The 13,174-nt window shown below is 40.8% G+C and overlaps 3 protein-coding genes across 3 annotated transcripts; all 3 read right to left on the bottom strand.

The window, feature by feature from the left end:
• Positions 1–26: 26 nt before the first annotated feature.
• LOC6643178 (protein henna) lies at positions 27–3,009 on the bottom strand. The gene is made up of 5 exons (XM_002065984.4): positions 2,928–3,009; positions 1,070–1,742; positions 728–990; positions 430–659; positions 27–349 (listed from the first exon to the last, which is right to left on the bottom strand). Exons 1-5 carry the CDS (start codon positions 2,955–2,957, stop codon positions 187–189), a joined length of 1,359 nt encoding a protein of 452 aa, XP_002066020.1. The 5' UTR covers positions 2,958–3,009; the 3' UTR covers positions 27–186.
• An 881-nt stretch (positions 3,010–3,890) lies between these two features.
• LOC6643164 (S-phase kinase-associated protein 1-like) lies at positions 3,891–4,699 on the bottom strand. Its single transcript, XM_047012260.1, has 2 exons — positions 4,044–4,699; positions 3,891–3,981 (listed from the first exon to the last, which is right to left on the bottom strand). Exon 1 carries the CDS (start codon positions 4,553–4,555, stop codon positions 4,067–4,069), a length of 489 nt encoding a protein of 162 aa, XP_046868216.1. The 5' UTR covers positions 4,556–4,699; the 3' UTR covers positions 3,891–3,981; positions 4,044–4,066.
• Positions 4,700–4,948: 249 nt separating this feature from the next.
• LOC6643163 lies at positions 4,949–12,478 on the bottom strand. The gene is made up of 10 exons (XM_023176181.2): positions 12,306–12,478; positions 10,690–10,884; positions 9,688–10,620; positions 9,496–9,621; positions 8,459–9,430; positions 6,920–7,897; positions 5,808–6,850; positions 5,637–5,739; positions 5,360–5,559; positions 4,949–5,213 (listed from the first exon to the last, which is right to left on the bottom strand). Exons 1-10 carry the CDS (start codon positions 12,358–12,360, stop codon positions 5,094–5,096), a joined length of 4,725 nt encoding a protein of 1,574 aa, XP_023031949.1. The 5' UTR covers positions 12,361–12,478; the 3' UTR covers positions 4,949–5,093.
• Positions 12,479–13,174: the final 696 nt, after the last annotated feature.

The following is a 13,174-nucleotide window of genomic DNA, read 5'->3' as shown; positions in this document are numbered from 1 at the left end:
TTCTCTAAAAACCAAAAAGAACATTCTTGAGAATATAATGTAAGTGTATACATTTATTTTTGTTTCAAAGAAGTATACCAGCAAGGCTTAATTTTAATGTATATGTGTATATTATATATATAAAGGTATAAAAAAAAAATAATGCATAAGAGAGAAAATCAAAAAGTATAAGGGTTTTCGTTTCCTTCAGACACGCAGCTTGGCAATGGCATTCTGTAGAATCTGAAATTCGGAATTTATGTTGTCCATCAAGTTGGAAATTTGCGGCTTTGAATCCAAGACCTCAACACTTTGGGTATAGGCATTATAACGAACTCCAAACGGACGTGGTATAGAATTGGCAAATTTACTAAAAAAAAAAAAAACAAGAAAACCAAAATCGGTAAGAGAAATGTTGTAATTGTTGAAACTCTTTGACTCATCACTTACATAGTCTTTTCCTTGGCACTTTCAAAACTATCAGCCACATAATACAAGGGCTGGAACTGTGTTATCGGATATTTGGTAATGCCAGTGACTTCGGGCTCAAAGTCCTTCAATTGTGGCTTATCGGTTAGACAATATTCCAATTCGCCATAAGAGGAAAGCAAGCCAGCGCCATAGGCCTTCAGTTCACCCTCCTGACGGCACAGGCCATATTCCACAGTGAACCAGAAGATCTGCAAGAGAATATATATAATGTTTCTTGAAGTTACATGCGAAATGATTAATGGGATTCTTGACAAACCGTGGACAGTTTCTCAATGTAGTCATCGGGGGCACCCAATGAGGCCAGTCCAATTTCCTGACTGAATTGAGCGAATGCTGGATCTGCAAAGAGCGGCACATGGCCCAACAGTTCGTGACAGACATCCGGCTCGGGAGTGTACATGGGTTTGCTGGGATGTCTGATATATTGCGTGGAATGGAAGACCCTAAATGCAAGACCAGCAAGAAAATCGCGAGAGCTAAGCAAACCAGCAACGGGGCGCAGAGTAAAGCCAGTGCAATCTGTGAATAATAATAATCGATAGTAATTGATTTAAAAGAGAAAGAGAGAGAGAGAGCGAGAGAGAGAGAGATGGCTTACCTCTCAAGAAGTTGGACACATCCTCCAGTTGAGGTATATTATCCTCACGGAAGCCACAATTGTCGACCAGCAAGGGAAAGACATGATTGTATTCTCTGCAAGCATGACTCTTGTACAATTTACTCAAATTCCTAAAGATAATGCCCCAAGTTTCAATCTCCTCCTTGTTGTAGTCAACATGGGGTAGCGGCTCCCCGTGCTTATAATTGTAGGCAATGTCGGCGAAATATTTACGACGGTTACGGTATTCGGGATCAGTGAATCCCGGATGATCGGAATCCAATTCGGCGCCATAGCTTAAAATCTGATTGGCGAAACGATCCAAATCGCGTATACGCCGTGGAAACCATGGCACTGCAGTAGCATTATCCTTGTAATCGCGCGAAATGATATTAAAATAGCTGCATTGCTGCTTCAAATCCTCAATGGCCTTGCCCAAAGCTCCGGATTTGCCATCGCATTCAACAAAGAACTCATAGCCGGGTACACGCAACGAAGAGCGGGATTCAATGTGAACCAAATTGATGTCGTGCTTCTTGAAAATGTTCAATGTATTGGCCAAGGCACCGCTCGACAAGGACGAGTCCTTGGGTGAGAATAGCAGACATGTATTGCGAGCCTCCTGTATATCAACACCCTCGACTATATAGGCGGAGTCCTCAACGCGTGTGGGCTATCATCATGATCATGATGAGGTGGTAAATCAAAACATACATACATAATTATAGCAGATTATTGTATATTGCCTTATCAATTCTCAAGCGGATTTCGCTTGCATAATATGGAAAACCTAATTCTCTTATCAACAATCAACATCAATGATTGACAATGAGCAGACAACACCATAATCCATATATGCTATATACTCTACATACACACATATATCGTATGTAAATATATTGCTCAACTTTGGCCATTATTGGCAAGCATTCTTCAGCGAAGCCTTAGATAGTCTATTCGAAATTGAAATTGTATATCAAAGGTTCTAGACCTGACCGCAATGGCAATCAGTGCGTTCAGGGCTATAGCTTTGAATCTTTTGTTGACCTTGAACCTGGTGGTTTTCTATGAGCAGAAATTTCCAAGGTTGGTCTTGAAAGTGGTTAAGATTATCTATCTTTTGACAATGAAATCATAAAATTAATAAAAATTCAAATCAATGTCTCAAAAAACAAAAACTGCGAACTTAAAACTTAAGGCGTTTAAAATTTGATTAACTTGATTAAAATCTAAGCTTATGAAAATGTTGAAAAAATTTCAAATTTGAGTTAATTTTAAGGACTTTAAATATATAAAAGATACGTGAAAATATTGAAAATTCAATTAGAAATTCGATTCCATGTCTCAAAATGCCAAAAACTAGATTGATACCTGAAGTTATTCAAAAGAGTTTGAATAACTTGATGGAAACCTAAGTGTTTTAAGCTTAAGCACAATTTAAGGATTCCAATTAGGAATGCACAAACACTACTTAAAATGTGTTTTGAATATGTTTTTACTTTAACTGAATCTAGTTTTATGAACCAGTTAAAGTTTCAACTAGTGTCATGTGAAAAATCCTTAACCGGTTTTAATTCGTTAGATCTGATGGTTGCACTTTTGCCATCTGATGGGATATACATACATATGTATGTATAGATCCAATTTAATTTTATGCTTTTTGCCAAATATTTACATTATTAAAAAATTATTTGCATTTGCATTTTTTTTCTATTTTTGTTTTTTAGAATTTCAAAATATTTTGTTTTTGTTTTTTGTGCCAATTCTTGTTTCACTTTCTGCATACGTATGTAAAATATACATATTTATGTATATATTTAGTTTATATAGTATTAGTAGGGGGAAGTTCCGATTATACCTTATCAAAGGAAACCTGACGTTGGTACATTTTTTTGTGTTATTGTTGTTCAATTGTTGTCAATCCGTGCACACACGCAAAAGTTTCAGATTCAGTTTCAAATGTTGATAATGATGAGTGAAATAAACACTACGAACCGAACGACAATCAGCTTAAAACTGATTTCATTTTTCACTTAATCATGGGTTTAAATAGACTTGTTTGGGGCCCGAGATCTGTAGCCCAGAAGCTACATTCATAGCTAGCTAATCTTTAAGACAATAATAAAAACCCAATCTGAAAAGAAAAAAACAAAAACAAAAAAACAAAACCAGAAAATAATAATGCGAGCAATCGAGCGAATGAAATAGCATCTCCTTCGCTGTAAATTAACGTTGGGAGGAGGGGAGGGGTTATCAATAGGCCTTTCGGTGTCTCTTGCTTATATTTAAATAGATTATATTCTATATATACATGTGTATATGGGGAATATACACTATATTTATGAATATGTATGTATATGTGTATATTCTGGTACTTCTCTCATGGGTTGCCACTTTGCTGGGGGTCTAAAAATCAAATTGTTGGCTAGTTTTTTTTTTTTTTTTTTATAATTTTTCCATGTTATTGTTGCAAATTCTAATGACAAGTTCTAACCAAACGGGTTCAACGGCATTTCTGCTCAATTAATCGGTTAGAGTAAAAAAAAAAAAGTTGATTTTGAAAAGCAAAAACTAACTTTTGGGGGCACGCGCTAGTCTAAAGTAGAAGTAGTCTAGCCTCATGAGTTACAGTTGCTGAAAAAAAAAAAAAACACCGTTAGATCAATCACCTGGTTTTTACTTCGATAGGCATAGTTTTGAGCTGGATTTCCAATGGCGGAGTTACCAAAAAAAAGACACTAAACGATCTAAATTAATGGTAATGGTTGATGAAATAATTACACTGTCCTACATAAATACAAGACACAAACACACGTTTTTTTTGTTTAGAATGTACGTTTATTGTCTTATGTCTTCATAGATATAAAAGTGGGTTTCTGCATTATATCGTTCATTCCGCATGTAGACATCACCTAAGAAAGGGGGGTTTTGTTAGTTTGGTTTTTTTTTTATATATAATTTTAGATGAACTTACAATTTGAGGACTTGGAGTCCATCCTATTTACCCTCACCCCATTCGTTCTCCTTGCGCAGTTCCGCCTCCTCGTCCTCGGTAAAATCATTCTTTATGTTGAATGTTTTGCGTAATTCCTCTGGAGTCTTGCCCTTGATAGTTTTCGCCACCATTTTGCAAGTCAATTCCAGAAGCCCCTTGATGTCCAAATAGTTGGCAGCCAATATTAGTTCGAACAGGGTGCTCTGGTCCACCTGAAGAAAGTCGGCATCCCAGGGAATGATATCATCGGTACGCTTCTCCTTGGGTTCATCATCCTCACTGGGCTGGGGATCATCCTTGTGATAATTGGCCCAGGTGAGAACCCTGCGCAAAGTGCTTGAATTCACATTGGGCAGCGGCACAACTTCATTCTCATCATTCTCCACTCCACAGTCTTCTAGCATTCTCTTAATGAGCCCGGAGCATTTCGCGATTTTAATGTCGGTAACAAAGATTTCCTTATCCGACGATTGCAACATAATAGTAGACATTTTTGCTTTCTTTTCTTTTGTTTCTTGTTGAACAGAAAAATCAGTGAATAAAACAATTTTTTGAATTAAATTTCTAATTTCTGGAATAACTGTAGCCAACTGCGTTTTCTCCAAAAATGTGCTCGGTAATGTTCTCTGTCTCTCTCTCTCTTTTCTTACCAAAAAGCTGCTCCTTTCAGTTGTCGATAAGAAATATAATATTGTTATCGTTATCGTTTAATTATGATTTACGCCGACCCTGGATAAAGGCTTCATTTTAAAGCTAAGCATAATCGTTTATAATTTATAGAGATAGAGAGAGATAGAGAGAGAAAGAGAGAGAGAGAGAGAGATTAATCTAAATGGCCAATTAGTCTAGTCTAAATAACCAAAGTTGTGCACGTGTGATTAGTTTAAATATTTAGTTAGGTATTTATTATAAATTACGCATAAAATGTGCATGTAAATTGACATTTCATTTTTGGATGCTGCACACACACACACACACACACACATTCAGTGTGCGTATGTGTGTGAGTGTGTATGCATATTCGTTGCATCAGAATCTAGCATATGAGCGCCAGAGTGAGGTGAGCAGGCCGCGTTTTGGATGTTGCGTTTGCTGGGGACTCGTTTGTGGGCGTATGTTCTTCAATGTGCAGCCCACAGGCAGATCGACCTACAAACAATAAATCACATTAACAATAACAGCGACAACAACAAACAATCAATCGATCGATCGATCGATCGATCTATCAACATCAATTTGCCTTCGCTTAGAGTTTTGCATTACTTTAAGTTCAAGCTCGGTTATGTGTAACTTACAGATTGCTGGGAGGTCACCCGAATGGGCTCTTTATCGGGACACACAACATAGGAGTCATAGCCGGAGAAGAGTTGATTACTGGTGGATGATGATGATGGAGAAGGTGCCTCTCTTAATTCAGCGGGAGCCAGACTAGATAGGGATTCCAGTTGAGGCAAATTGATATCTGGTTGACTGGGTGCAGGTGTGGGCTTTGCAGCTAATTGAGGGAAGGTGGGTAAAGTATGTATGTGGGTTACACCTAGTAATCTTCTCGATAGGTTGAAAACTTCTTACCTTTAATATGGATGCGGAAAGTGCAGCTCAAGGTGACTCCATCTGTGGTGGTGGCTTCGTATTTAATTGTATGTTCACCCAATCTGAAAAGAGCGCCAGGGAACTGACGAAATAAAAGAAAATATTGTTAGACTTAGTGGATTGTGGATCCCATTTCTTTTTCCAACTCACGTGAGACTTAAAGATCTTCAGCAGTTTACCCTCGAAACGTGGCTCATCCCATACCACGGAACGTAAGTTTTGATTCTCCTTTAGGTAAACCTCAATCGAGGGTGGACAATAGTTGGCCTTTGCCGAACCCAATTCCAGATCTAATCGGGAATTGTCACTACCGCTAACGGTGACATCGGATGGTGCCACTACATCACCCACTAATGGTAAAGGTGAAGGTGACGACGCTGATAATGATGATGATGAGGCATCAATAAGCTTAGCCGATGATCGCTGGTTGAACGCTGGAATAGTTTTTGGCGAACTGATTGTATCAAAGTTAAAGAGGGGAAATGGCGCCGGTTCACGTATCTTGGGCACAGACGATGATCTAAATAATGAAGCTGGTCTCTGATGCTGGCCACTGATGCTAGTTTGGAAAATGGGTGTTGTTCTTGCAGCCGGATTCAAATTGAAGGAGAACTTTTCTGAAACAGGTGGAGGCGATGCCGCGACTATGGGATTCTTGATGGTTATAACTGTTTGACAACCAACCGCCTGCTTAGTGCTTGGATTCTGGGCACGGAAGATAACCTTGTGTATGCCAGCCGGCAGATGTGATTGCAGTTGAGCCGCCCAAGGAGGCTGCGCGGTAATGTGACGTTGATCTAAATTGGTTTGCGGAGCCTGAAGTATAACATGAGCCTTAGTCTGTCCCGGCTTAAGAAGAATGACCACATTTTGTGGGCATCTAATAAAAGGTTTCACTCGTCTGGGACCCGGTAGCTGAACACGTCCGGCAGGCAGGAGTGGCAGAAGATTATTGCCTAGCGATGGCTGGCATTGTAGCTGATTGTTAAATGTCCAGCCCAAGGGCATGCAGGTTATAAAAGAAGGTCCTGCTGCATGAAAGCCCTTTCGGCATTTCAAATGACAAAAATCACCAAAATTGGAATGACCCTGCGTGCAGCTGGGCGGCGAGATCAGGCCATTTTGAGCGGGTTGCAAAGGTGGGCAGGGACCAAAGCTTTTTCCAATACTAGGTGTTGAATGCTGTTTGATAGCTGCAACGATATACAAAAGAAAAAGTTACTACTAAACCTTTTAGAGGTTAAGATGATTTCAGTACTCACCAATGCATTTATTGTCCTGGCCGTCCCATTGTCCGGATGCCCCACAGGTGCGTATTTCCGAACCCTGGAGTCTATAGCCAGAATTACAAATGACCTTGCAACGGGTGGTATAAAAGTATTTCTTCTTATGACGATATTTATTGCAATGGGCTCTGCCATTAGCTGGAGCCTGGAAACGTACGCACTGATCCCGCACTTCTAGAGGAGGACGTGGGAAGGATGATACTGGATTTCTTGTAACTTCTGGCAGTTTGGGCAATCTAGGTAGTTCAGGCAATCTCGGCTCCGCCGGTTGCCTATTAACATCTAATAAATTGGGCCTTCTAGCTGGGTATTGTGGCAGTTTAGACTGTACGTGTGGCTTAGCTACAACGTGTAGCTTAGGCCTTGTGGGCAATTCTGGTAATTTGGGTAGCCTCAGCACAACTGGGGGCGATCTAGTTGTCGTGGTTGTAGTCGTTGTGGTGCTATCCTCGCAACGAAAACCGCCTAGTTCATTAACACAAATGCCAGTTAGACAGCCTCCATTGTTTTCTTGACATTCATCGATGTCTTGGCATCTTCTCTGAGTCTCGTCTAATTGATATCCCTCGGGACAAAGGCATTTAAAGGATCCTTGGGTATTCTGACAGTCGTGGGAACAGCCACCACGATTCAACTGGCATTCATCAATGTCAACGCACTTGCCCACAGCTCCAAGAATGAAGCCTAGCTCACAGGTGATGGGCTCACACCCACCTTCGGGGGTTTCCCTTTGCCGGCTACCTGGTGGGCAGCCCACCAAGGCTGGACGGCAACTGCGTCCATCCGATTGGAGGACATAGCCCAGCGGACAGCCACACTCAAAGCTGCCCTCTTTGTTAATGCACTCGTGGGTGCAACCACCCGACAAAAGACCCGAACACTCGTCAATATCGACGCAGCTGAGTTTATCCTTACTGAGCTCAAAGCCTTGGTCGCAGGCACATTGATGGGAACCTAGAAGGTTGATACAGATATGGCTACAATTACCAAAATCTTGAGAGCATTCGTCCAGGTCCACGCAGTTGAGACCATCCGCAGATATTTCATAGCCCTCAGAGCAAGAGCAGGCAAAGCCGCCAGGTTGATTCAAGCAAAGCTGCGAGCATTGGCCATTGTTTATGAGGCACTCGTCGATATCCTGGCAAATGTGGCTATCCATCGAGTCAAGCTTGTAGCCCAGGGGGCAAGCGCATTGATAGCTACCCGGAAGATTTAAACAGAAATGCGAGCAATTGCCATTGTTAAGCGAACATTCATCTATGTCCAAGCAAGCGGGATTCGATGGAGATGATGAAGTGATTGATTGATCAGAATGGTCAGATGATGGTTCGGTCAAGCCCAAAGCGTAGCCCTGCCCGCACAGACAGGTATAAGAGCCATTGAGATTCTCGCAAAGCATTCCCACTGGGCAATTATGCTCCCCACGTTGGCATTCGTCGACATCGAAGCAATATTGCTGATGTCCCACCAATGGCAACATTTCAAAGCCGCCATAGCACTCGCATCTATACGAACCTGGCAGATTTTGGCAAACCTGCTGACAGCCGCCATTGCCCTCGGCACACTCATCCACATCGTTGCAACTCTTGCCATCCTCACTCAATCGGAAGCCTTCGCGGCACGAGCAACTGCCTCCGCGCGCTGTCAGGCAAATTTGCTCACAACCATTGTTATTGCCTGCACAAGGATCTTCGCCCACGCACGTGAACTCCTCCACCAGAGTCATGCCTCCTGGACAGAGGCACTGATAGGCTCCGTCTGTATTCAAGCAGCTGTGACTACACAGATGTGTGCCCTCCAGGCACTCATCGATGTCCTTGCATCCAGTGCCCTCATTGACATATCCAGGCGGGCACTCACAAATGAAGCTGCTGTTATCCTCGCTGGGAATACAGCTACCCGGACGACAACGTTCGTAACCCTGCTCTGTGGTGCAAGGTGATTCGGCCACCTCGCAACTATACTGATCCTCGGCCAGATTGTAGCCCTTGGGGCAGATGCACTCATAGCCCTGTCCGTTGGCCGAATTCACACACTGATGGGCGCAACGCGTGCGATTTAATTGAGGATTGTCGAGATCTTCGCAAGAGTCGCGAATGCAACTCTCCTTATCCTCGTCCAAGTGATAGCCATCATGGCACAGGCAACGATACGACCCTATGGTATTCTCACATTTCTGTTGGCACAAGCTACGAGCAGCATCAACTTCATCGACTTCGGCGATAATTTCACACTCGTTGATGTCCAGACACTCGTCGCCATTGGGTGAGAGTATGAAGCCAGCATTACAGGTAGCAGCAGACGCTGCAGGAGTTGTGGTTGCCTCCGATATAACTTCTGTGGCCACAGCCACAGGTACAGCTGGCTCCTCCTCCTTCGCTTCTTCTTTGCCAATCAATGGTAAAATGCAACGGTACGAGCCAGGCGTATTTTCACAACCGCTGCTACACTGGGCTATAACCTCAGGCAGAATACATTCGTCTATATCTTTGAGTGCGAAGAATCGTTTGTAGTCTTGTACAACTTGAATTGAGAACTTGCCAGTTACTTACCCACACAAGTTTTACCAGTCGCCACATCGATTTGATAGCCCTCCTGGCAGGCGCATTGATAGCTACCTGGCAGATTATTGCAGATTTGTGAACATCCACCATTTGATTCCTGACACTCGTCCACATCTTTGCGAGGGGAGAAAAATAATTCCCGTCTTCATGTAAAAAGTAGGGCAAATATTTCTGACTTACCATGACATGTGGCATAATCTTGGGTATTCAGCGCATAGCCCTCAAAGCAGCTGCATTTCAAACGTGGCTCATTTTCACCAGGGAACAGGAGACGTTCACACTTGTGGGCACAGCCACCCTGATCTTTACCACAATCAGAATCCAAGAGGCGTGGAGTGTAGGGATCACTGGTGGGTTCTATCACAATTGTTATGTCGGTTGCAGCATCTTCAGCTTTCAGTTCGGAATCTGGTTGAGTTTGAGTATTATCTTGTGCTTCGGTGTCGCTTGCTTCTGGTGGATTTACACGTTGAGTCTCACCCTGAGGTTCAGGTTGACTTAATACTTGTACCTCCGGCTGAGGTTCAGGTTCAGCAACCTTAACCACAATCTCCGGTTCAGGCTGGAAATGTTCAAAAACTTCTTTTTGGCTTTCTTGGATCACTCCTTCAGTCGGTGGGGATGGTGGTGCTGGCGGTGGTGGCTTTTGCGATGCAATTTCATTGCCTAATTCCTCTTCCTCGTCGTCTTCCTCATAGACATCATCATTATCACTGTCACCGTCCTGTTCGGGGTTATTTTCCACATTTCCCTGATCTTTATCGACCGTCTCGTATTCTTCGTATTGATCGTCCGTATCTTCATCTTCACTATACTCAGCAAGTGGTATACAGGTTGGTATCTCACCCACCCATTCCTTCTGACGACAATACATGGCCGTGGCATCTGTGCTCTCGAATTCATAGTTTTCGTTGCATCCATAGTAGGCAACAAGGAAAACCTTTTCTCCTTTGCGGCGCCTTTCATAGCTGACGACAGCTCCATGCCTTATCTCGGGTGCCTGGACCTTGGCCTGGCTACAACTCAAGTCCAGCTTGCTTGCCAAGGGTAAGTTAACTTTTGGCTCTTCGGCTAAGGCCAAGATCTTTTTGCGACGCTCCGAAAGATTTGTCTCTGTAACACCAAAACACCAAAAACGTTTTAAGTCTCGTGATCTTTTCTTTTTCTTTCGATTCTTTATACCTTTCTCACACTTGGGTGGTTCGCCTTGCCATTGATCGGTTTTCAGAAAGCATGTGAGTTCGCTTTTACCCTTCAGTAGATAGCCCGCCTCACAGCTATAGATGGCCGTGTTGATTGAATCCGATATAAGAATTTCACTAGTGGCGTATTCCACTGGGGGCGCCACCTCACAATCTTCATAGAGACCATGTGTGCCTGCAATGGAAAATGCGGTAAGCAGGTTAAACTAATCTCTGCAACAGCTGTGAACACACTCCACACGCCCGCGACACATGTGGCACGGCCATTAAAACTAACAAACTCTTGCCAAAACCAAAAAAATAATAATAAAAACCAATTTTTCAGTGTCGATCACTTTTTTCTATTTTTTTCTTTTTTTTGGTACTATATATTTGAATATATGTATGGGTCTTTTTTTTTCCTGGTTGGCGGAAGAAAATTTACGAGCAAAGTTTATGTTTTCAGTTTTTTTAAATGCCGGCCGGTAATTAAGTGGGTGATGAGCCGCCTCTTCTGAGACAACTTTGTGGCGAGACGGATGCCGGGGGATAGAGCAGGGCTGGGCAGGGCAGTGCCATGCTGCCCATGATTCATCGAAATATTTTGTGGTTGTCGTTATTGTGTAGATTCATAGATTCATCTGATATATATACCTACATAAGTTGAATGTAGCAGAAGGTGTCATAAAATTTGCCTAAATGGCTCATTAGCTGTTAGAACCAATGATTTTCTTTATGAGATTTTCTTTTTGATGATTTTATGAGTGCATTAAGTTCGGTCGCGCCTTAAGGTTACATTTTAAGAATTTAATTCAAACTGAAAACAAAATAAATTCACAAATCCATAAAAAAAAACAAAAAACAATAATTCAAAACGTAAATGGAGTAAAAGGGTTTAAGAGAATAAGAGATCAGAAGTCTAGAGTTTCTTAAGAAGTTTCAAATCGAAAACTATTCTTTATTTTATTTTATATTCTTTTATTTCAGTTGCATTTGGATATATATTTTTATGGCCAATTCCCTGATATATTTCTAAATTTATTTAACTGATCATCCCAATTAGTGGATGAACTTATTGAGATGGAAATTATATATATGTATATTATCCTTACCTCAAGTAAATCTATAGCTTTATATATTAATTTTTATAACTTTTTTCGTATCCTTTCTCGGAATCGATTCCTAAGGTTCAAGGTTTGAACCTTAAGCGACACAAAAACTATTGAGATGCCTCAGGTAAGTCTATAGTTTTATATACTTCTTCATTAGCGTAGTCAATATTAATATAACAAAAACTCGATCTTTTGGCATTAGACAGTTTTCAATTCCTATGTTTATAAGATTTCTATATATTCTTATGGATGATTTCCAAAAACTTCACAAACGTATATACATATATTCTTTCTTTTTGATCGTAAAGCTTCTAAAGATTTCTTTCTCATTTTATTTATCTTTGGAATTTCTCCTCAACCAGTATAAGAATGATCTTCTATGATCTATTTGATGATGATGTTCCTGCTAAAGATTCTTTTATGTATCTTAGTGGAGTGGAGTGTGTGTTGCACATGCTTTCAATCTTGCTCATCTTTCGGATACGCCAACTCAAGTGCTGCTTACCTCTCATAAATGTGATGCATGTCAGAGCACATAAAACATATTGCGCTGCCCACATAGTGAGTGTTTGTGTCTTTATGCTGATGACCTACAATCCTTTCTGGAGATATCTTCTCGCACCTTAACACACGTTCAAATCGGAACACATTAATAAAATCACTGATTTCGGTTTTTTTTTTTTTTTGTTTTTGGTTTTCGTTTTAGAACATTTGTTGGGCTGAAAATATATGTATATACATATATATTTAGTATATGTATTTGTGGATAGGAACATATATTAAGTATAAGATAGGCGACACATTTATAAGTAAAGGGAAGGTAGCTGGTATAAAAAACCATTAAAGATTAAGAAAATTTTCTATAAATACACAAAAGAAAAACAAACACACACACGCACAATACACGGAAGCAAAAAAAAAAAAAGTAACTAATAAAAAAATAACAAAATAAAAACACTTTAAAAATATGCCAATTAAAACATTTTAACAATAATAATTAAAGGAAGAGATCTAAATGGCATATTGTAAATTATAATCCATTGAAAGGGAAAACTTTGGGCCTATTATTTTGCTTATTCAAGATAAGAGAAGGGAAAATCACGCACCGTTGCCGCTCGGAGTCAAGGCAAGACTGAAAAGTCAAAAGAAAATGCCGAGTTTTTCCGTGAAGAGATGTGAAAAAGGGAGCACATTGTATATTCAGTTTTTGTCTCCAAAAGATATATCTATGTGTGTATATAGTCCCATAGTCGCACACACACACACACACACACTTATTAGTATATATGTATATATATATAAAGAAGAGAGATATAGGTATGATTATATTTATATATAGGCTGTTATATTTCATGCCTATCATAAAGCAAATTA

Source organism: Drosophila willistoni (assembly GCF_018902025.1).
Source record: "Drosophila willistoni isolate 14030-0811.24 chromosome XR unlocalized genomic scaffold, UCI_dwil_1.1 Seg41, whole genome shotgun sequence".
Classification (NCBI taxonomy): Eukaryota; Metazoa; Arthropoda; class Insecta; order Diptera; family Drosophilidae; genus Drosophila; species Drosophila willistoni.
The sequence above is the reverse complement of the archived record's forward strand: the minus strand, read 5'-3'. Positions and strand labels throughout refer to the sequence as shown.

What these genes read in the sequence shown, in the direction of transcription:
- LOC6643163 (XM_023176181.2), bottom strand. Translation starts at nt 12,360, where the DNA reads ATGTGGGCAGCGCAATATGTTTTATGTGCTCTGACATGCATCACATTT. An exon ending in ACCACCCAAGTGTGAGAAAG is followed by an intron (nt 10,621 to 10,689) that starts GTATAAAGAATC and finishes TTGGTGTTACAG; the next exon opens with AGACAAATCTTTCGGAGCGT. An exon ending in GGTTTGCCAAAATCTGCCAG is followed by an intron (nt 7,898 to 8,458) that starts GTTCGTATAGAT and finishes TCAACCTTCTAG; the next exon opens with GTTCCCATCAATGTGCCTGC.
- LOC6643178 (XM_002065984.4), bottom strand. Translation starts at nt 2,957, where the DNA reads ATGTACCAACGTCAGGTTTCCTTTGATAAG. An exon ending in GTCAGGTTTCCTTTGATAAG is followed by an intron (nt 1,743 to 2,927) that starts GTATAATCGGAA and finishes TCATGATGATAG; the next exon opens with CCCACACGCGTTGAGGACTC. An exon ending in ACATTGAGAAACTGTCCACG is followed by an intron (nt 660 to 727) that starts GTTTGTCAAGAA and finishes ATTCTCTTGCAG; the next exon opens with ATCTTCTGGTTCACTGTGGA.
- LOC6643164 (XM_047012260.1), bottom strand. Translation starts at nt 4,555, where the DNA reads ATGTCTACTATTATGTTGCAATCGTCGGATAAGGAAATCTTTGTTACC.